Source organism: Prinia subflava, chromosome Z, assembly GCF_021018805.1.
Source record: "Prinia subflava isolate CZ2003 ecotype Zambia chromosome Z, Cam_Psub_1.2, whole genome shotgun sequence".
NCBI lineage: Eukaryota > Metazoa > Chordata > Aves > Passeriformes > Cisticolidae > Prinia > Prinia subflava.
Window position 1 is genome coordinate 69,832,030 of NC_086283.1, and position 24,216 is coordinate 69,856,245.

Sequence of the window (24,216 nt, forward strand, 5' to 3'; positions counted from 1 at the left end):
TGTATTCTGAATATTATTTCTGATATTTGAAGATAGAGAACAGCTTTTTAGAAAGAAACTTGCAGAATATCAGAACACTGATTTTTGCATGAGCAAACCACAGAAGTCCACAACAAATTCAAGACACCTTATTTGTTTCCTTCCTGAAAAGTGACTTGTATTAGTTAAGGTGTTATCCACTTTAAATAAGCGCTGCAGTGTTGCCATGAGTTTTTCCCGGTTTTGCTGAGCGTTCATATTAAAGGAGAAGTTCGTACCTTCTCACGCTCTTTTAATGTAAATATCAGCTATGTTCTATAAACATAGCCATTGTTTTTACATTCCTTGCTGGGACAAACAAGACTGTGTGACAGTCCCCTTCACCAATGTGATGTGGAGGTGGGAATTCCTTCCTCCAATCCACAGGCCTCATAGTAAAAGTATAAGAGTAGGTTTTTGTAAATAAACCGGGTCTTCTGCCCTGCTGCTGTTGTTGCACCCAGATCTGTGTCTCCAGCCTGTTTTCCTGGTTAGGCCTCCACGGTGATACTGCAGCTTACCTTGTGTGTCATCAGAAAATGAGTTCCCAAGAAATCAACACATTTAAGGAATAGAGTGAAAACTATATGCTGAAAAAATTCTCCAGAGACACAGGTCATTCCCTTCCTGTTATTTTTTCATTGCATTAGTAGCCATTCACCAAAATCAGTATGATTGATTAATTTAAGCCCCCAGTTTGAAAACTGTCAGGACAAAAGCTCTGTAACTACATTAAACATTCCCTGTAGGGTTGAAATTGAATGATTCATTCCTTGCTAATGGCTAATGGCAAACACCCTCTAGATGTCTTGATCGTCTGTCAGAAGGTCTATTTTATTCAAAAGATTTATGGCAGTGTGTCTAGTAAAGTGAAGTTCAGGTTACAGAGCTAGAACAAGCTAGAAAAATACCACCACACATGCACATCTGTATAGGGCAAGATGGAAAAATTGTCATCTGGTTCTTTACAGAAGAATTCATGAATATAGAAGAAATACTTAATGTCCTTCTTCAGCAAGATGTGATTTTAAGCTTTAAAGGGGTTTTTTTCAGTTACTTCTAAATTTTTCTTAGCCACTTTTACCTTTAAGCAGCTTAGATCATGGTACTGCAACTCATTCATAAACACTGGCTGGAATTTAAAGAACTTTCTCAGAAATGGGTACAGATCTGAGAAGGATAAACACATATTATACCTCCTGCTATTAGTCTTTGATACCACTAACCAAAAGGATTACTTTGTTCTGTCAATGGTCACATAGCACAAAGATTTTTCAAGGAACCGTAGATGGCTGTACCCTCTTCTGCTGAACATATGGTGATGGGCAGAAACAGTTATTTAGCCCTTCATTACCAATATCCTCCTCACTAAGCAGTGCTTCATCTGGTCTGCAACATTCTTCCTCTTGGAAAAAAAACACTGCAGTGGAGTTACAACTGAATAAACTTTCAAGGTAACCACAGTCATTACCTTCAGTGAAAGACAGGCATGTAAATATTTCTAAAATATGCATGGATGTCTATTTATCAGATGGTTTACTACATGATCATGATACGCAAATGGGAAAAATGCTGATTATGAGAGCAGTTTAACCATGTAATTATGGTAACAAAAACTGACTGTCACAACTATCACTGGACCTACGTACAGTTTAAGTTAAATCAAATGCCATCTGCAAACTGACTCTTCCAGTCTTATACTCTGTACCAATTCAAAGTTGAATAGCAACAGTCATTTCTGCCAACATACTTTTCATTTAAACACTGAGACATTCAGAATTTTTGAAGCAACTTGTGTGCCAGCTTCCATTTTTAAAGAATATTTTGGGCAGTTATAGTCATTCCACAGACACATAAATGTGAAATTCTGGTAAAAATAAAATATTTTCCCAAGCTGTCTTTCCCATGAATGTCTCTATCTGTACAAAAAGTTCCTGAGTGTTACATATTCCCCCCTCCTGTACACCTCTCCTGTCACCATCACTGAAACACAGATGCTACTAAATAATTTGGTACAGAAGCCTTCTTGTGATTATCAAAGTCTACAGGTCATGACTCCTTTAAACTTCTAACTAGGGAATATTTCTCTTTTGATATCTACCTGTCAGAGTAGATCTTCAAAAAAGCAAGTGAAGTGGCTACTCTCTGCTACTTGTTTTATTTCCAAGAATCAATTTTGCAACAGCAAGTTTCCCAGCTTCTGTATTAGAGTGTCATTACTATCTTTTATCTCATGAACTTTGAGCATTTTATGCACAATAACAATTCTGGACATAAGGGTTTAAGGCTCAGAAACTAAAATTACCGTATGAAAAACACAATCAAATACCATGTGAAAATTGATGAGCCTGGCATCAATTCCAATATAGTCATGCAGTGGTGAATCTTTCCAACATTCAAAACAAATACTTTTAAATATTGGACCTTTAGAGATGTGGTATGTCATCTAATAAACGGTCAGATCCTAGAAAGCACCTTCTACTACATTTAGCCACCTGCCAGGAGAAAAGTACTCTCTCACCATTCCCTTGCCAATTTTTGATGAAGCCTATTGAGAAGAATTAAGACACCTGTACCTCCCAGACCAATGCTGGGAATTTTAGGATGCAGCCAGTACATCAGTGACATAAACAAAAACACTGATCTTGGGTCTCTTTCCCAGATGAAGTGCATAGGACTAACTTGGACTTCAAGCTCAAGAATCAGCTGGATGAGACTTAATTACTCCAGATATAATCAGAGAGAGGCTAAGCAGACATTGCAATTACCACAGTTCAGCTCAACATTTTAATCTCATCTTCAAAAGCTACAGCCACCTGCCATGACTAAGTTGCTTTTGGAAACACCACTCAATGTCTTAATGTTAGTGTCTCAATGTTGATAGCTCCAGACTTTCCTTTCTTGTTTGTCTGATACCCACATGTTTACCTTGAGAGGAGGTTATATTTCTTTGCACAGGTTCCTACCTGGGGAAAGCAGATGATGCCTGTGAACCAGTGGGAATGTGGACAAACAGAAATACACCTGGACAGATGTCTGTCAGTATTTCAGGTTTCCCTTGACTCCTCCCACTACACAAATCTAATTTTTTTCAAAACTGTGAGCCATAAGCACTTTTTATTTGTCACAGTGTGTTTGTTTGCAACATGCAGTGTAAATTTCAGGAAGCCTGAACCTTTTTTTCAGAAGCAACACAGAATACAAACATTCATCTCCTCCTTCTATGCAAAATTTGTAATAAACAATTATAAAATTTCATCAGTCTTAAGAAAATAATGTTTTACACAGTACATTGAATCCATCATAAGCTAGAAGAAATTTCAGCTTTATACATACATATACACACATATATATAGACATACATAAACATAAACATAAAAAGTACAAATACCTGAAGTATATCAGAAAACCTGAACTATTAGTTAACATAATTTAACACTCCTTTCTCCAAAAGAAACAAAGATTTCCACACCTAAAGAATACAAAGCTTTACCTGATCAGCTGTTGTAACATCAGAAATTACAGCATCAGGAGGTCTCTTGGGTGGAACTGCTGTTAACTAAAGCAAAAGTAATAATAATATAATTATTCCACAGCAAAAGTCTTTTATCCATACCTAATGACAGAATATACCACTTATGTATAAAAAGAAACAATATTTACCAATTTGGTAAGCTTCCTCCTATCCTTTCTACATTTATGGACAAATAGAAAAAGATGTTTAGTGCAGAAAGGTCTCTTATCAAGGTTAGCCTTCCAAAGGTAGTGATTCTGATGCATCAGATCCTGTCTACAGTTATATGATTTACCTGATGATTTTGATAACATTTCTTCCAAATTATCCAAAAAAAAAACCAAGCAAGAATTATTCACTCAGAAAAAATAGTTGTCTAACAGAATATTAAAATCCTTTGGAACACAGAAACAAGAATGAAGCTTTTAAAATAATATTTTAAAGGCACAATGAAGAACAAAACTATTTACTACCTCACCTGTGGACTGTGTTACATTACTTTTCACCTTTAAGAGCTTCCAGTGTCTTTTTGTTTTATACTTTGTTATTTTACTTTTTTTTTTTTTTTTTGCAATTACATGCTGCATATTAAGGCCCACATTACTGCAAAAAAGCTGTTCCTTGTGCAATCTACAGTTTCATGGTTTCAGAGATATAAATCTTACCAACAGACTGACATCCTAGACCATGACAAACATAAAGGACACCATATTCAAACACACACATTCAAACTATTAAAGTAGCAGAAATCCTTTTTTCTTCTCTACTCCTTGTGTTTTCAAAACAAACAAAAAAGCCTAGAAAGAAACTGGCATAAGCTCTAAAACGAAAGGAAGCAAATTGATTCTTACCTGTAGTAATTTTACTTATCTGAAATTGTGTAAGGTCTTTACCAAAGGAAAAAAAAAACAAAAACAAAAAACAAACAAACAACAACAACAACAACAACAACAACAAAAAAAAAAAACCACCAAGTGCTGTGTAGTTTCATGTCTAGTAAAAGCAAAGGCTCTTCCCTGTTTAACACAGAACGAGACCACTTCTTGGGTGGAAGACTTGATAACAGTCTTACTCGTCACTTCAGATAACCACAGTGGACCTACACAATCAGCTTGAAAACAAGAACATTACATAAACATGCTTTCAAAACAAGCATGACTTGCCAATCTATTTACAGCTGGTTTAAAGAAACTCAACTTCACCTACTGAGCCATTAAAACTAGCCACCATGCGAATAATCAATAAAACTCCTCAACCTACAGGTCAAGAAACTCTCAACTCAGGAAGAGACACATGACTTACACCACACATTGGTCACCACAGACCTCAACTTGGAAATCTGCTCCTCTTGACTTGCAATAAACTTTCAAACACAATTAAAGTGTTAAGTGACAAAAAGACACACTGTAACATACATCTGCTCAGCTTGGGATTTCTATTTGCACAAAGGGCAGTGAAACTCTTTTTAACTGGGAAGGTCTGCAAGGAAAAAGCAGGAAAATTCACCACTGGTAACTGGTCTCTTGCATGCCAATGCCTATGTTGAAATTGCTGTATTATTGTGCTGTCTTAAAGAGACTACATTTGAGAGATTTTTTTTTTACTGGAAGGAGCTGCCTGAAACGAGTATTGTTTGTATTTTAGAATGTAAAATAATGTATATGATGCTCTCACGCTTCACTAAATAGAATGAAGAAATTGCAGTTGCCTAAACTGCAATGTTTAACTAAGAAGTGCCAAAGCACTCCACTGGACTTCCTGACGTCACCACTATAGGTTAGCCTTGAACCACTGGGTTTTTTACGTGCACTGTTTATAAAATCTGATTGCAGAAGAATTAAGGGTTCCTTCAAAGACCTCAATACACTGTCAGCATCAATCTCCTGTGAATTTTTTTATACTACACAGAGGCTCATTGAAGCAGCAGGTATTTCAGCACCTGATTTGTAAAGTTTATATATGGTAAAACTTCTATATAATTACACAGATTTAAGTAAAAAAACTTGTAAATTTACAAGCAAAAATCCCAAAGAACACCACCTACAGTATTTCAGATACATGAAACCTAGGTATTTCATTATAAATGTTCAAAACCACTGAGCGTGACATACCCTCTATTCAACTGTTTATTACTCTAGTGCTACAGGCTCTAGTTTACAATAACAACACGCAGGCACAGCTGACACTGCCCTCAAACACAGCATTGAAGGGGACAATGTCAGGTACCCAAATTGCTGCTTCAAGCATTTCGACATACACACTCTGTGTTCATGTGACAGTTTGCTACTTGCTAACTCTCTGAAAACAGAAAAGTTCAGCTTCAAACTATAACAGTACTTATCTTTTACTCTTTATGCTTTCCAAGTCTCTTCCATGCAAACACACAGATTTAGAAAGAGCTACACCTAGAGATCTTTTCTAGAAACTGCAAGCTCAATCCTAATACTGTTCTCCATTTAGGATATTCTACCATTTCAAATATTTCAGAGTAGGAATACCTCATCTACGTAATGTTTATCATCCATTTTAAATATGGATATGTGTGCGTTTACCTTGGCCTTTTCTGATGTTCGTTTTCCACCAAATCTTCCAGCTCCAACAAAAAACAAAGAGAACTGATTGTAACACACTAGGTCCTTTCCACAATAGGTATTCACTGAAAGACAAAGAAGAGGATGGTCATATATTGTCTTCAATGTTCTTTCTCATACAACCAGCATGTGTTTTTGTACAAGAGCCAAGCTCAGCTGGAAATTTGACCAAGCTCATTTTAACAACTGAGGGGGCAGTGGTCACACTTTCACACTGCACTGTGGCAAGTCACTTCCTTAGTAACAAAGACTAAAGATTTGTTTCAAATAATATCATGAACTTTAGCTACATGAAAACATTAAAATTAAAAACTGAGCCTTCAAAATGGTGACAACGTTCAAGGTACTAAAAATATTTCACAACACAGAACTGAAATTAGATTTATTTCAGCATCTCAGACTATATTAACAATTTATTTAATATAGAATTGTAGCATAAAATACGATGTATTAAAAGCTGTTGAGATTACTCAGTGTGTAGATTATGAACTCATACAAAAAGTGGTACTAACACGTTGTATGAGATGTCATACAGAGTCACCTGTTTCTGTCTTTTGAACAAGTTATACTTCTTACACTGCACTGAGATTCAGCTTCCTATTTCAGTTTGTATCTATTTCATTCCTTTACACCTTAGACTGGAATTCAAGCACTGTTTTGTTAATAATGTTCATTTCCAGTTCTGGAAGAAATTTAAAAAACACGGACTTTGCTCACAAAAAGAACTTTTCCATTTTGTAGGAATAGACAGACTTCATATTATCCCAGTATGAAAGCAAAACACAGCTATGAGGAATGGTCAGTAAACACCTTTTACAATTTTATCTGACCACTGAAGGAATCAAATGTCAACATTTAGAGATTCATAGCCTATACACCTACTCTTTCTGTCTGATTTCCCGAAGGAGCTTGGCATAATCATATCTAATGAGAGTAAGATTCTGAAAACTACAAGTTATCAACTTCTTGAGACATTATCATCCTCTAACTTGGATACAAGAGGAAAGAAATGTGTTTTATTTAGAATAAAATAAGGTATACATAAAAAAGGAATGCAGAGGATGCTCTGAAAGATCAATGCTTTGCAGATGGGTCTAAACAACATAACTATATGATTAACCTTCGAAAAATCACCCACAAAACACAAGCAAACAGGCAGACACACACCCCTTACTGTGGGGTGGCAGAATATAAACTGCCTGCCCTCAGTCAGGAAAAAGTATTATTATTGTCAAGAACTTTGATCAGTTTGCATACTGCCTTATTCTATCTGCACAGGAACAAAGTGTTCTTATTTTAGTATGCTAACTACCCAAGAACAATTACACTTTGATCAGTTTTCATCGTGCATTCTTCTACCTAACAAGAAGAAAGTGTTCTTATTTCACTAGGTTAACTGACCAAGAACAATTACACACCCACATCTCACTGAGATTTAATAAGCTTAAAGTCTTCTGCATGGATGGTTTGGCAGGTATTGGTACAGGTAGTTAAAAAATGAAGCCTAATAAATATCTGCACCCCCATCAAAAGCCATAAACCACTTTACCATCTATTAGCAGGACTGCTCCTGATCCTTTGTCCAGAAGATCAGCAACAGTTGCAACTGAAGTTAATTCTCCTGTAAGAAGAACATGGATACATTGTAAGGTTATGCTTCAGGAAGGAAGGCCATAGATCACTCTTTACACTTCCTCACTACCTTACCTACTAACTTCCCTACCTACTACAACCACTATTGTTGCTGTTGTTATTATTATGGTAATTATTATTAACATCATCATAAGCATTGTAACAGTCATATTAATTACAATCATCATGACTATAACTACAGTGTCTGGTAATCTTTCCAAATTTTGGTTTGAAGATCTGAGTGTTTTTCTGCTCGGGGTTTTATATATTTAAAATAGAATTTTGTTATAGTTCATGTATTCAGAGCTAAACAGATCACTTTGAGACTGAAACACATTGCTATCTTCAAAGATATCTCCAATCATTTAAGGATTGTCCACAGATTTCAGGAGGGCTGAGACAACCAGTCCTACAGAAGATAAGTTCATCTCAGAGCCTGGGCACAGGGGTCCCTGAAGTTTGCTGTAGAGGTTACTGCTTTAGAGACATCATCTGTTTACAAATCAGCCTACAGAATGCAAAACCAAAAACCTTTATCAAGTCCTGGCAATATGGTAAGCTTCCTCCTATTCTTTGATAAGCTTCAGACTTCAGCTAATCATCAGACTTCTTTGTAGTAAATATACTTTTCAGGTATCTCTTTTTTGTTTCAGCAAGAAATTCTGCCATTTATTTGAAGCTTGCAATTTTTTTGCTACACCCTCAAAAGCTTACTTTTTAAAAATTACTAACGAAGAAATCCAGACACATGCATATCCTGAATTAATGTAAGAAGCAACTCTCAGATGGTGTAATCTGGGAAAACTCAGCCATCTCTGAAAAGAGTTTGCTACTGCAGTAACCAATACCTTGAGAATTTTGACAGGAAGAAAAGTAATTTTACCCTCCTCATTAAGATGTCCACTTGTCTTTTACATACATGATTTAAATCTTATCCTCTTACAGGCACATAGACACTATCAGTGTTGAAGAATTCTTAGGTAAACATCCCAAAAGTTTTATGATACAACCTTAGTGAAATGTTTTAAAGTTCTGGTAATTAGTATCAAATTAGATAAACAATACACAGGTATGCAGTACATTTGTTTATTTGTATCAAAGATTGCAAATATTTTACCTAAGAATACAGTAGAAAAGCAACACAGGTTGTTTTTTTAAAAAATCTCAAAACCAGTTTTAGAATTCCTTCAAGAACACAACAGGTTGCCTCTCCCCCACTCCTTGTAAAAAGGATATGCATCATTACAGTTTGACATTAATCTTCCCTATTTCCATTTACAATATGGCTACAGGAACTGTTGTCATAGGGAAAAACAAACCAGTAACACAGAAAGACTCACCTGAGGTTGGTAATGGTTTATAAAGCTCCAGATATTGCTCACCATGCAGCATCTATGTAAAGAAAGACAGTGCTGTAACAGTAAGCAATAGATTGCTTTCTCTCACAAGTCAATACATAGCTATTTTAGAAATTGTTCAGAGCAAACAAATTTAAAAAAAACCCAAGTTTTATTATTTTGTTTTTCTAACTTCTATCCCAAAATGTTTTCAAATAAAGTTTTAGGCTTTTATGGTTTAAAAAACATGTAGTGAACACAAAGTAAAATTGAGTATCAAATTCATCACATATCATAGGAAGACACATTACACAAGTGAAGTAAATGAACAATTTCTTAGGATGTAAGAATACAAACCACTAAATTTTTATTTTCTAGAACAAAAGGAACTTAACAGTATTACAAAAATACTAATTGAAGTCACCTTTCAGTTATATGACACACAAGCAAAATTAGGTACTTTACTCTTCCATACCCTTGCAAGATCAATATTTAGTCCTTGAAGAGAAGGAACACCATCAAACATTGATGTCTGAGCAGGAATTACTCCAAAGCTGGGTAAACAGCAGAATTCTTCACTTCCTTCAAAGAGAAATTTTAGGTGGTCTGGATCCTTAGTTGACATTCCCACACCAAGTGCATATAAAATAGGCTCCAAGTGAGTGTATTTATACACGTTGGTACCCAATTCACGGCCAACAATGCCTCCCTGGAAATAAGAAGTCAGCATAAAATAAAAATCAAAACCAGTTAATACTGAACTTGCATTCTTTCTGTAATTCTTTTATCAAACCTGACACTACAACATTTTCTTTACTGTCACATGTACACATAAAATAGGAGTAATAAATATACCATAAAAGATTAACGTATTCATTGCAATATAAGCAACCCAAGGCATTGGGTTCAACCCTTGCTTCAAGTGAAAATAAATGGTGTAACTTCATACAGCTGCACTCTCAGCAGTGCGTAAGATTTTTTCTAAAACAAACCACAACTGAAATAATTGACACCATAATAAGACTGAAACGAGGAAAAATTATCTATAGAGAAGGAGCCAGAGCAAATTGACACTGCCCAACAATACCCAAGCTCAGTGGCTTTTCTGAATAATACCCTAAATAAAGAGGCTTAACAGAACTTACAAGCATTTAGATTCTGAATTATCCCGTCTATTCCTAATCATAAGTTTTCCTATCATCAATAGGAAAAATAGAGACAGGAGTCTGGAGGTGTTTTTCATTCTGCTTCCTCACTTCACAGCTTAAACCCCACCTTTCTTTTTGCAGATAGCAAGCCAGAGTACAAGCTGGGCAGCAATACAAGTCTCTCTGCTCAAGGTTTTCACCCAGCTTTGAGTGCATCTGGTAGACAGATGTACTTACCACGTCAACAGAAGGAGAGACCACTGATCCAGAGCTTGTTGAATTCATAGAAACATTCCCTTGAGATTCTATCTGACTTAGAGCATCACTCAATACACTTATGGACTCTAGAGAAAGGAATTGAAAAAAATTCACTTTCAGATAACCATACATGACACACTCCAGTTACAGACAGACACACAAAACACACATCAGTCAGCAAATGAGACATAGCCTGGTATATCTCAGTTCACCTTTAAACAGAGTAAATGTACGTCTGCAAATTGAGCATGGTTCTGCATTTTACAAGCACCCACACAAAAGCAGAAGAAAGGTGATTTCTACACAGGTTCCATCAGTTCTGCACCCACCAGTCTACCAGGACACCTATCTCAATGTGTTAGGGAGAAGATATTGAGCCCTATATGTTTCAACTGTCTGAGAAGTAAATATCTGAAAATGACTACTGATTTTCTTATCATGAAAATTACTTGCAATACAAGTCACAGGACTAACCTCCTGACTGTTATTCACTTTCCTGAATCAGACAGATAGATAGAAAAACAAATAAGTCTCTGACTGAACAATGACATAATTATAAATTAGATGATGTATGGCTGAGTTCAGCTATGGTAAAAGAAGGCCATCAAGAACAGCTTGTTCCTTGAAGCCTAATAGGGCTAAAATCAATATTAAACATTAGAAAGAATCAAATAAAAGATGATGAGAATCTTGCACAGAAAAATAAAAACGTGTTTAAATCAGAGGAATGCAAAATCATTACTTAAATACCTTAACCCAGAGTCACTCCTTTCCACTTCAAAACCCCTATGCTCATACTGACTTGCTTTAACTCAATGTTGCTCTATCACACAGCACTACTCTAAACACCCTGCAAAGTAACTGCATGCCCTCTTACAGAATCCAGTTTCACTAAATTATCTCTTGCTTATCAGTCTCACTCCCTGAATCATTGTAATATTGGTTTGTGGTCTGAATTTTGTGAAGAAAAGGAAGATCTAAGAAACAAACATATGTTGTCATCTCTTCTGCCACAGACAAGCTTCCTCTTCTGATAAAAGCTCTGTCACAGTATGACATGAGGTTATGACATTTACATAATGTGAAAACGTGCAAAACAAGATTTGTAATTTATAAGAACTTTTTAAAAGGTAATCTCATTTAACTCTTTATTCATTCATTAAATGAATAAAAAAAAGCAATACTTTTTCTGCATGAACCAAACGAAGGTTTCACTCTGCTTTAAAATCTTCACAGGAGAATATAGGTTTGACCTCCAAGCAAACCTGAATGTTTCCTCAACTTAGCATGGCCACAAACTACTTACACGCAGGAATGTAAAGATCCGTTTTAATGGTGAGACCTAAAGACTAACAACCTGCATTTTTGACAAAATAATTTGTCATAATTAAGACCAACAGTATAAAGATGACCTGTAAATTAATAATGATGCAGAATACTATAATCTCCTTTTCAAGGAGTCTTTCTTCCAGAATATATTATATGAGTGGACTATAAAATTGGTGAGCTGGCTAGTGTCTGGCTGAACACTAAGGAGATCACAGAGTCATAGAAGTTTGGGACAGAAGGGACCCTTAAAGGTCACCTAGTCCAACTTCCCTGCAATGATCAGATACATCTTCAACTAGATCAGGTACCTCGGAGCCCCATCATACCTGACCTTGAATGTGTACAGGATAGGGCATCTACTACCTGTCTATGAAAAACACAATTCCAGTGTTTAACCATCCTCTCTGTAAAAAACTTATTCCTTATAGCTCATCTAAATCAACCCTTAGAGCCATCATCTCTCGTGCTGTTGCAACAGGCCCTGACAAAAAGTACTGAAAGACTACAAAGAGGTGTTACTGAAGCCTTCACTATTCCAGACTGAGCAAACCCAACTAACTCTCTGCCTTTCCCTTCAGAATAGGAGTTCCATAATTTTGATCATTTTTGTGGTCCTCCTCTAGCCTTGCTCCAAAGCTGGTTGATGTCTTTTCTGTTCTGAAGATTGCAGAGCTGGATGTCATAACTCCAAGTGGAGAGGAGACCTCTGGGGGGCAGAATCACTTCCCACAACCTGTTGGACATGTTTCTTTTGATGCACTCTAGGATTCAATTGACCTTCTGGGCTGCAAGCACACATTGCTTGTTGGACAGCTTTTGTCCATCTTTTCATCCACCAGCATCTCCAAGTCTTTCTCCACTGGGATGTTTCTGATGCCTCCATCCTGTATTGATAATGGGGATGGCCCCACAACACCTTGCACTTGGCATTGCTGAAGCACATGAGGTTCCCACTGGCTCACTCCTCAAGCTTGTCCAAGTCCTTCTGGAAGACATCCCCTCTCTCAGGTGTGTCACTGCACCACTCAGCAAGTTTGCAGAGGGTGCACTCAATCCCTTATCTATGTCATTGATTAAGCTATTACACAGTACTTACTGTTCACAATACAGGCCCCTGAGGGACAGCATTCATTACTGATCTCCATGTGGACATTGAGACAATGACCATCCATCCAACACCTCCTCCACCAAACAGTTCACCCGTCACATCCATATCTCAGCAATTTAAACAAATGTTATGGGGGGCTGTGCCAAAGGCCTTGGACAAGCTCAGACATGATATTCACAGGCCTTCCCTTACTCACTGATGGAGTCACTCCATCACAAAAGGCCACTGGGCTGGTCAGACAGAACCTTGCTGAATCTGTACTAGATATATCAAATCACCTCCCTGTTCTCCATGACACAGAGTTGAGGCTGACAGGATGGTAATTCCCAACCTTCTTTCTCAATTTTCTTTTTAAGACCCTATACAATTATAACAAAGGTTATAATTTTGGCAGAAACAAACCCAGTAGGAAACTTTTTAATTAACAGTATTATTTTATTATTGGTATAGGGATATTTTTTTAAATTGATGTACTATCAGTGAACTCTAAAATCTTATATGTTCACCACCTCAAAATGGCTTGCTATTATACAGCAAATCATTAGCAGACAGAAGGAAAAGATTAAGCTGGTGAATAAAGATCGAAAACAGTCAAAACAAAGAGTGTCTCTTTCCAAAAGTATTAATTTTTTAATAAGGGGACATTGCATATGAATCATGTTCCTCAAGAAAGGAGGAAATAGCACAAGTATTTAAACCTTTTTTAACTACATATATTTTAAATACATATTTTAAATACATAAAGAAAGCTGGCACTGAAGCTGGAACACTTCTCCTCTTATGGAAATTCTTCACACACTCCTTCAATGTGTTTTACATCAATTTGCTCTATGTCAGACATAAGCTTTTAAGATGTGCCAGAAGTTAGACAATGAGAATAGTGGTTTTCTGTAAATAAATACCTTCTAAGAGAATTAAAAATGAACAAGAGTTTCTAAGAGCTGACTACAGGCTTTTAGCTGAAACTGGCTCACATTTTCACAACTGAAGGGAAACTTGAGACAGAGTGACTCACACAGGTCATAGACACAATAAATTCTGCTTCCCCAGATAACAGAACAACACACTAACTTGTGCAATAAATAGAATGCTGTGTACAGTATACCATCTGCAAAACAGGGATGGCTGTCCTCTGCCTCTACCACAACGCAGTCTGATTCCCTTTCCACAACAGGAAGAACTGGACAATGACACAAGAGCAAGTAGTACATTATGAAGGCAAGGAGAAAACACCAGCATGCACTGAATAGTGCAGCTGTGACCCACTGTACCCTGCACCACACATTCAGAAGCTTCTGCATCACACTTTAATTTGGTCTTTCTGCTTTATGTATAGAATACAACGCGTCACACAGTCAAGCCTCTCTTACCATTATTACCAAAACAAGAAACAAGATTAGCATCTCGGAATACAGGGGTTTCTACTACATTAAAAGCAAATACTCTAATTGTTTTCTTAGGATTTTTTTCCTACTGCACGTAATGCTTAGCACACAAATGTTCTTCACAACATCATATTACTGAAATTAAGGAAATCTGGGGAAGAGTTTTAACTTGCAGATATTAGGTATTTTAATACCTTTTAATACCTTTTAATTTTTAATACAATACTCTAATTAGTTTCCTTTATGTCACAGTCAAATACCTTCAAGCAACAAAGTGGAGAATTTGACAGCAGAAGAAACTTCTAATAGAACTAAAAATTCCGTTCAGCTTACGAGAATTTTCCTCAGCCCTTATGCTGATTCTAACAAATACAAAATACAACAATTAATGCACAAGTTTTTATTCAATATCTATAGCTTGACGGCACTGGAAAGTAAAAGCTATATCTTGACTAAGTTCATAACAAAACAGAAGCTAAGGCATGGAAGATCCATGCCAATGTAAAATTTATGATTTCCTGACTGCAGAAACCTGCCAAATTGTATTGTAAGCACTTTTACTTGAAGTCCAAAATCTTCTTAAGTTTTTTCTCCTCATAGTATCAACTAGAAGATGAGAAATACATATATAATGTTGAAGCAACTTTGAAAAGAAATCCCCATCTACAACACTTTTCTGCTAGCAACCCATAAAAATACCATAGTACATGTAACAGGTCCTAGAATAGATCAGAAGCAATAAAGCTGGAATTATGTTGTTATAAATATCATTCCATAGCAGAACAGACAACATGTATAAACTTGCATAGACTTGGAAACAGGGTATCTGTAAGCCAAAGATCAGTCAAGTGACCTAGAACTTACATTACCCAATGTGCCAAGTTGTGAGGGAAAGGACAAAGTGTGTACTATTCTGGTTTTGGTACAGGCATCTAAAAACATATCTTTAAGATTTTTAACAAAATGTCATAATGGATTTCCGAACCAACAGCTTAAACATCTGGTGTAGTTAAGTATCTTTGAAATTCAACTGACATTGTACATAAGGATGCATTTTTCCCTCCTGCCCTGCACTCTTAAATGCTGGCAAGGAACAAGAAAAGTAAACAAAGCATTGAAAGAGAAAATCATTTTGGTCACCAGCCAAGGGGGTGATGCGACCCAAGAACATAAGGCACAGTAAGAACTTCTTTGCTGTGACATATCCCATGACTTAACCAGAGCTTTCTAGTAGTAAAATGTTCACCAAAACCCAAGACTGCAGGACAGAAAAGAGAACACAATCTCTCTACTACACTACACTGTCTGCATGTAGGTGCAAATAAATACTGTCATCAGTTTGACTCTAATGCTTACCTTGACAACTATGTCACTTTTCTAGAAACTGTTAATGCTATAGGTAAGAACATAGCAGTTGCTTTAGAAAGATCTGACCATACTGAAACAGTAAATTATTAATGTAATACATTTACAAGAAAACTCACTACTTCTGTAGATTCTGAAGTTTCAGCAAATGTTTGAAAGGAAGCATTCTCCTCTATGCTCTGATTACCCAAGCTACCCACATACACAGAATCAAAGCATACTTTGGGTTGGAAGGGACCTTTAGAGGTCAGCTAGTCGAACCCCCTAGCAACTCCCAAGTAAGGATATCTTCAAGTAAATCAGTTTGCTGAGAGCCCTGTCTGACCAGACCTTGAATATTTCCAGGCATAGGGCATCTACTACCTCTCTCAGCAACTTATGCCAGTGTTTCACCACCCTCACCGTAAACATCTTCCCTCTTATAGCTAATCTAAATTGATCCTCTTTTAGTTTGAAACCATTACCTCTTGTCCTATTGCAATACATTTTTCCCATCTTTCCCATATTTCTAGGAGGACTCTGTAAAGTACTGAAAGGCTACATTAAGGTATCCCAGAAACATTCTCTTCCCCAGGCTGAACAGCCCCAACTTAAAAGTCTCCCTTACCTTGGATGGTTCTGGGTTTGCTGGCATTATCAAAGTCACACACCTTCTCCCATTTATCTCTCACTGCTTCAGGCGTCATTGGCTGACTCTTTCCTCTGACAATGGCACCCAAGGATCGCTCCCAGCGCACTAATGGGAAATATTAGCCAGAGAGTTCCAGTAACAAAGAAAGGAGCTTTCAATTTCTTTAGATAACTTTCATCTAGGCCACTACCTTCAAGATGGTACAATAAGGGAATCATTTTAAGTACTCCAATGTAACTCACCAGTATAACTTCCAGATGGAGTAAAAGGGCTCACTACTTTAACTAGCACTTAGGGAGGGAATAAGCACTGGTTTCAAGTTTCACTGAAGCTACAACAGACTTATTGCTCTCCAAAATAATAGTTTTAGATTCTGTCTACTGAAAACTCATAGATAGAATGTATCTACAGACTTCTCTTCTGATATGACTTTGACTATTAATGCTTAGGCATCTTCTGAAAGTATGGAAAACTGCAGGAAAAAAGTGAAAACCACTTGTTAGCTATAAAAGAACCTTACTACCAGTAGCCAGCACCTCTAAATGGTCTTTGAAGTTTTATTTCAATACTGTAACCTGAGAGAAACTGGTAAGGCCAATGTGAAGGATATGTATCCATAAGGATACAGACTTCCTGGATTGTAATTTTAGTACTTAACCAGTCATGTTGGGTTTGCCGTTAATTAGCAGAAGACAATGAATAAGACCATACTAGGACCTCATTAACAACTGAGTTTCATTTCAGTAATTTCAACAATAGCCATTATAATGATGAAAAATGGTATTTTCTCTTGATCAAAGTGCATATTTTCAGCTGTAGTAAAACCTAACTGCTTGTGAAGGGCAGCAAGATGATTTGTGCTGCCACCCTGCTTCTACTAATCTGTTTACCACACCTCTTGGAAACACTATTCCAGTTACACAGAACACTTGCAATTAGTTAGAGATGTACAAAATGGTTACCAAGTGGGAAAAAAAAAAAAGGAAAGCAGGATGACTTCCTGATTTAACAGCCCTAATTCCAACCCACTGACGGTACTCATGTAGGCTGAAAAGTTGTACAGTCCATGAAAACAATGCTTGTACTAGGTTCAATGGATTTAGGAAAAAAGTCAAGACATCTCACACACTGAATAAAGTCCTCAGTATTGCCAAGCTTTTCTTACATTAATATTTAAGCCAGTTACTGGAGTCAATGACGAAAATACACGGGTAGCATAGCTCCTGGTTATTTAAGAAGACTAGTTGCCTCAACATGCTCACATACTACTATTTCAATAGAAACACAAGTAAAGGTGGAAAGCAATAAAAAAAGACAAAATGAAAAATTAAAAACATGCCTGTTAATCAGCATGTGATACTTTTATATCATGAAAAATTAAAGTTATCAAGAAAAGGCAGCAACATTTACTTAGCACCACAAATTCTACTTCAAATTGTGCCCAGGTTCCAAGATTTAAAGTTACTTAGGCAGATTTTCATTTACAGTTTCAGTTCAAAAGCATAACAGTGCACATACCTAAGTTACCAGTTTTTCCCACATGAAGGTAAATTTTTGACTTTTACTGAATATAAGCAGTTTTATCAGAACCCTAGGCTGAGTAAAAAAAACGTGTTGAGCATAAAGGTTAAGTCACAGAAAATCTGCACAGTGTTGATGTCAATTCCAAAAACAAGATCAATCCTGCTACATAGCGTACTTACATTTTCCAATCCACCCAGCTCCCACCTGTCAAGACAAAAAGAATATCATCATCTTATGACATATCACAAAGCAAAGCTTTGGTGATGTTGAGAAACAAAACTATACTCCAGAACAAACTCAATATATTAAGAATTTCTGAACTACTGCTGATTGTATGTAACAGTTTAGTTAGGCATCTGAATGTGATCAACATAAACAGTTATCATCCAATATATGACTTAGCACTGTGATGCTAATACCTATAATGAATATCATAATTAAGTTATTACTCCTTCCTGCAAGGTATTTTCAATGTTTGAATGATTTTGAGAGCAAAAATGTCTTTTAGCATCTCTTCAACCTTAAAGAGTACAATAAGAATTGTAACAATCAAATTGGTAGCATTTTGACCACAGACCAGAACTTGACAAGGCTTCTACTGCTTGAAGTACTTGTCAAATACTGTACAACCAGATCAGTATTTCTTCTGCCTATGCTGAGTATGTAGTCCACACATGGTAATTTAGTTTCAGCAAAAAGTTTAACGTTGGACAAGATAAAACAAACAACTGATGTTGGGGGGAGGAGCAAAGGGAGGGAAGGAAGGAGAAGAAAGGAAAAATAAAAAAATTACCTCAAACAGACTGCCATTTTCAGCACAGCTCTCATGGCAAAGCCAAACTACTAAAGGAGCAACATATTCTGGTTTGAAAGCATCGACGAGATCTAGAGCAAATTGGAGGAGAGAATCATGAAACAGAAATACTCAACAGTTTCACCAGATTATTTAAGCTAACACCCTCTCATGAACTGCAGAACCAGGAGAATTTTAACAATAATTTCCTGTCATAAAAAGAGAGGATAAACTCAATGAAACATTTGAAGTTTCAATAAATATGAACATCTCATGAGATATATATGCTGCCAAACCCCATGGCATGGCTTCTCAGCCAAAGAGATAAAAGCCTGTTTCACTGTTAGGAACACTGTTACACGCAGACTGTAAAACCAGATACCCTTCCCAAATTTCCATCTGACAGGCAGCCTGAAACAACGAAAAGTCAGCTACACATAATCCTGATGGACATGTACCTTAACAAATTTCCTTTTAATCTGCTAGTCAGCTATACAGACAAGACATTACAAAAATAATTGCAGCTGCTGATTGTTTAAGAATTATATAACTTGGAAATGCTGATTTTTCCAAATAATATAAAGACTCACTAGCCCTGTCACTTTTACATATCAATCCTATTTTGGGATTTTCATTGATCTAGCACAACAGCAGGCTATCTGAAAACTGAGACACTGTCATGGAACAGTGTGGTTGTCCAGGTAGCTCTTATCGATTATTCTATCCAGTGTCTGAATAATAGCTTTGCTTAATTTCCTTTTTTAGGTTTTAGAATATTTTTCTTTCAACGGCAGTAGATACATACACATATAGCTGTTCCTCAGCTAAAAGTCATCAAGCATGTTCAATTATAGCCAGATTTTCCCAGATGAAGAGCTAGGAATGCTAGGAATGCACTGTAATTACTTCTCTAATAGTAAAACTAAGGTAAACAGAAGTTCATTTTAAGAAGTTCCATAAAAGTAAAAGAAAGTTGAATTCCATTTAATATGGCATGTTGTAAGCGCATAGCAAACCCCTTAGGCTTCTCCAAAGTATTCCATTTTATGCCACACATAATTTAGTCTCAAAATCTAGCCCATACTATTCTCATTAATGCTTGTAATCCACTCTTAAATAATTTAAAAATAGGTAGTAGAAGTTAAAAAAAAACCCAAAACACAACCAACAAAAGATGCAAACTGCATCTAAGAGTTCTTAGCAAGAACAAGAATATGTGGGTCAAGTTGAACATACCTAACAACGTATGACAATGTATGGCAATGAAGAAAGCATGGATGCCTGCAGAGATGTGAAGAAAGTCCTGACTAAGATAACAAGAATAATTTGATAAGACATCTGAAAATGTTTTTAAAGTTGCGGTGTTCAAATCTTTTAAGAGTATTTGAAAAACTGGACAGGGACAGAGTGAATGAGATAATAAATAGGTCATCAGAGCTGTAAGTATCTTACAGAGAGACCAAAGGATCTCACTCTTAGAATTACTAAGAAAGAAAATTATGTGGTATTTTTTATCATCCTATGTAGATTAAATATCTTTAGAACTTGACAGCTGCTGTAATCCATTTTACACTGCATGCTTCATGTATCTGGATCTTCTATAAGCAATTGCAATAAATCACTGGAACCTACAACCTATAAGACTGTTAGAGTCATGACCACCTGGATTATTTACCTCTAAACCAGACTATTTCAGTCAAACAAAATCAAGCATTCAATCTGTGCATAACATACAAAATATATTACTATCCAATACCCTATCAGTCTGAAGAATGTGATGATTCCCTTGGCTTTGAAATCTGCCCATCGTAAGGGAAAAGTAGTCAGAATTGAAATGAAATAGGCTGATTCGAGAAGATTTTCTGAGAGCTATTTCCTTTAACAGGCCCTTTTTTCCAAATTATTTTTCTTTTGGTCATTTGCCAAAGTAATTAGTCAGTCTATTTATCCTAAATTTACACTTACACACAACTATCTCCTAAAATGTTCCTTACATTGAACATCCCAGTGCAGTACTCTGTCAAACGTGTTCAAACATTCAAAGACTGTAGCTGCACAGTAAAGAAAAATTAGGCAACTCAGTTCACAATCATCTCCTGCTGATCGTGGAACCACTAAGTACACACAAGACATGTTGTGCAAAACCCCAGTATTTTGCAATTAGATAATATTGTAGCAAGTGCAGACATCTTATGCGCACACTTGATGTCACATGTGATGAAACAAACAAGCCTTTTTACTAGTGTAGGAGGATCTTGGAAGAAATTACCATTAAAGAGCCTTGCTTTTGTTTGACAAATTGCTTGAAATTGCTTTTGCAAATGAGAAAACTTGCTTCATATCTTGTGGCAGAAAGTAAAAATTCCTCACAACAGACAATGCAAATGAGTTGACAGTTCAAGGACAAAGATAGCAGGAACAATTAACTGGCAGTCCAGAAGTGTGAAGGGCTTGTATTTTCTAAGAGGTAAGAAAGTTTGTTGTGCTTCAACTCACAGAAAAATATCAATACATGTAGACCTTAAATACTCACCTTGTGGCATGACAGTCTGGGTCAGCCTGGATCCAGCAGTAGGAGCAATTGTGTTGCAGTGGATGTTATACTTCCGCCCTTCAATTGCAATTGTGTTTGCAAGACCCAAAAGGCCAAGTTTTGCAGCACTGTAGTTTGCCTGACCAAAGTTTCCATATATTCCAGCAGCTGAGGATGTCATAATTATTCTTAGGGGAGAAGAGAGGAAAAAAAAAGTTAAATTATTTCTTCAAGTTATTTGATTCTACACAACAGCATTTTCCAGCTTTGGTGTTATAGTCCCCATATTTCACAAAACAAAGTAATAAGAAGAATAACAAAAGATTATTTGTTGGTTTTGCTAACGATCAGGTAACTATTTAAAGTTTGATGGATAGCAAACATCTCACAAACCCTGACACATTGTCAGAGTAGCAGAAAACTAACAAAGTTACAAGGTTTTCCAAGTGATACTGCAGCACTAGGAAAGACATTCTGTAACACTGGCACCCATACAGAGAAAAGTAACTTATTTTCATTTCTATCCACATTTCCCGTGGTGTTATTCTTACAACCAATAAAAGGTTTCAGTACTCAGAAGAAAATTACTGAAAATTACTTCCCTTAATATTATCTACCTGGTAATATCTGAAGATCTATTCTCATAGATTCACTTTCAAAGAATTCTAATATGCATTAAACACATCACAGAAGAAGACAGGAAACTAAAGTCTTGCTCTTTGCTGTCTCCATTATTGCTTTGGAGGTGAACTGTGGAGCTGAACTGCTCACGCAAGAGCTCTAAAACCACTGCAATTCACAGCTCTATTGAGGCAAGAAAACGTTGTGCTGCAGGTCATCTCAATTCAAAAGAAATGGGTCTACACCTTCACTTTTAAAGGAAGCCTGTCATGGTTTGACACTGGTCAAATGCCAGGCACCCAGAAAAGCCACTTGCTCACCCCCCCTGCCAGGGCTGGGCAGAGGAAAGAAAAAGAATTAACAAAGGGTTCATGAGCTAAGGGCTGGGAGAAAATACTTCAAGGGCAAAACAGGCTCAGCTGAAATGTACAAAGTAAATTTATTACTAACAGAGACAAAGAAGGATAATGAGAAGTAAAATAAGCCCTTTTTTTCCCTCAACCCCTCCCTCCTTCCCACCGACAGCGCAGGAAGACAGGGCATGGTTTGGTCAGTTCATCAAGTTTTTCTTCCACTGCTCTGGGAGGAGAGTCCTACCCCTGTGAGGCCATGGGGTCCCTCCCATGCCAGACAGTTCTGAATGAACTTCTCCGGTGTGGGTCCACTCTCACAAGGAGCAGTCCTGCCAAAACTGCTGCAATGTGAGTCCCTCTCATGGGCAGGCAGTCCTCCCAAACTGCCGCATCATGGGTCTCTCTTCCACTGGCTGCAGTCCTCCAAGGACAGGCTGCTCCAGCCTGGAAGCAAGGGCCCTCTATCTCTGGAAGTGGGAGACCCTTCTCTCCACCTGATCTTCCACATGATCACAGCCTCCTCCAGGCATCCACTAGCTCCAGTGCGGGCACCTCCCTCATAGGCTGCATGCCCTGTGGATCCCCACTGCCTGCAGGGGCACGGCTGCTTCACCACGTCACACCACAGTCTGCAGAGGAGCCTCAGCTCCAGCACCTGGAGCACCTCCAGTCCCTCCTTCTGCACTGACCTTGATTTCTCAGTGTCATTTCCCTCACATGTTCTCACCTCCTCTTCTCAGGGTAGAAAAAACTGTGTGTCCTTTTGTTTCGATTTTCCTCTTAAATCTGTTATCACAGAGGCATTACCATCACTTTAACTGGCCCAGTCCTGGCCAGCAGTATGTCCATCTTGAGAGCTACCCAGGATTAGCTCTGCCGAACACAACAGAAGCTTCCAGCAGCTTCTCACAGAAGCCACCTCTGTGACCCCTCCATTACCAAAAACCAGGCCATGCAAAACAAATAAACAGCCTTACCAGATTCTGTTCAAATCTACTTGTAAACATACTGCATAGCTGGGAAAAACATATATTTCATTTTTTTTCATCTGCTTCACTGCCAATAATATCATGTTTTTAATCTAAGTAAAGAGATGTGTTGCAAGTACTGGTTCAGTATGATTAAGAAAAGCTACAAACTCTGTGTAAAGCAGGCATTTTGCAGACGCACATGTCTATCCATAAAGTATAGAAGCACTTACTACCACTGTTATCAACCCAAATCCACAAAAGGAGACAAGAGAAGCATCACCTCAGATGGATGCAACTCTAGAATTAGGCTGTTTTTGAAGAAACAAGTTAAGTTCCTGGACTTAACACTTTCACTATCCTCACAGTTCACTTCCCTAGATGAGAATGTTACTTATTTAGGTCACAGGATGAGAAAACAGCTCACACAGTTTTCAACATGTGGGTACAGGTAAGATGAATATAATTAGTGCTTTGATAAGGTTTTTGATAAAATGACAAAAATGAAAAATATTCAGATTTCACTGCACTTTCAAAAAATCTGATTTTACCAGTCCCCATTAATAGAAATGGTATTTTCACATTGTTACAACTTCTGGTTTGGAGCATTATAAAAATACATTTTAATGTATTGGGAAAAAAAACCTTTAAACATTTGTCTGAGGAAGTGGAGTGGGGGGGAACCAGAACTTAAAAGACATTTGAACTGATTTTGCTTCACCCCTGAGAAAGTCAGTCAGAAAGACTCCTCCTTCTCTGTCGGGCTATACATCAGTCTGTTATACCCTACTGAAAAATCCAAAACAGAAGACACATTTTTACCTGCCAAATTTCTGATTTTTCATATGATTCCATGCAGCTCGGGTGACCAGGAATGATCCCCTCAAATGAATTCTGTGAATTATATCTAGGAACAAATTGACATCAATTTAGTAATTCCAGGATTTGTCTCCCAGCTTGAAATGCACCACGTTTCTTCTTTACGACAAAAATGTACTCTCCTCACACTCTGAAACTATTACTAAAAGAACGATGGACCTTTTTTTTTTTTTTTTTTTGTCTTGACGGACCATTTTGCAGTACGTGTCTGAACTGATCATGAAGGGGC

The 24,216-nt window shown here is 37.1% G+C and overlaps 1 protein-coding gene across 1 annotated transcript in view; it reads right to left on the reverse strand.

The window, feature by feature from the left end:
- The window catches only part of HSD17B4 (hydroxysteroid 17-beta dehydrogenase 4), a 59,140-nt gene that overhangs the window by 25,913 nt on the left and 9,011 nt on the right, over positions 1–24,216 (reverse strand). The window contains exons 7-17 of the mRNA XM_063423869.1: positions 23,931–24,015; positions 21,167–21,354; positions 18,634–18,725; positions 18,020–18,044; positions 16,293–16,421; positions 10,478–10,584; positions 9,568–9,801; positions 9,096–9,147; positions 7,673–7,744; positions 6,085–6,188; positions 3,512–3,577 (exon numbers count right to left, since the gene is read on the reverse strand). Of these exons, the coding sequence (XP_063279939.1) occupies positions 3,512–3,577; positions 6,085–6,188; positions 7,673–7,744; positions 9,096–9,147; positions 9,568–9,801; positions 10,478–10,584; positions 16,293–16,421; positions 18,020–18,044; positions 18,634–18,725; positions 21,167–21,354; positions 23,931–24,015 (1,154 nt within the window). The remainder of the gene's footprint in view (positions 1–3,511; positions 3,578–6,084; positions 6,189–7,672; positions 7,745–9,095; positions 9,148–9,567; positions 9,802–10,477; positions 10,585–16,292; positions 16,422–18,019; positions 18,045–18,633; positions 18,726–21,166; positions 21,355–23,930; positions 24,016–24,216) is intronic.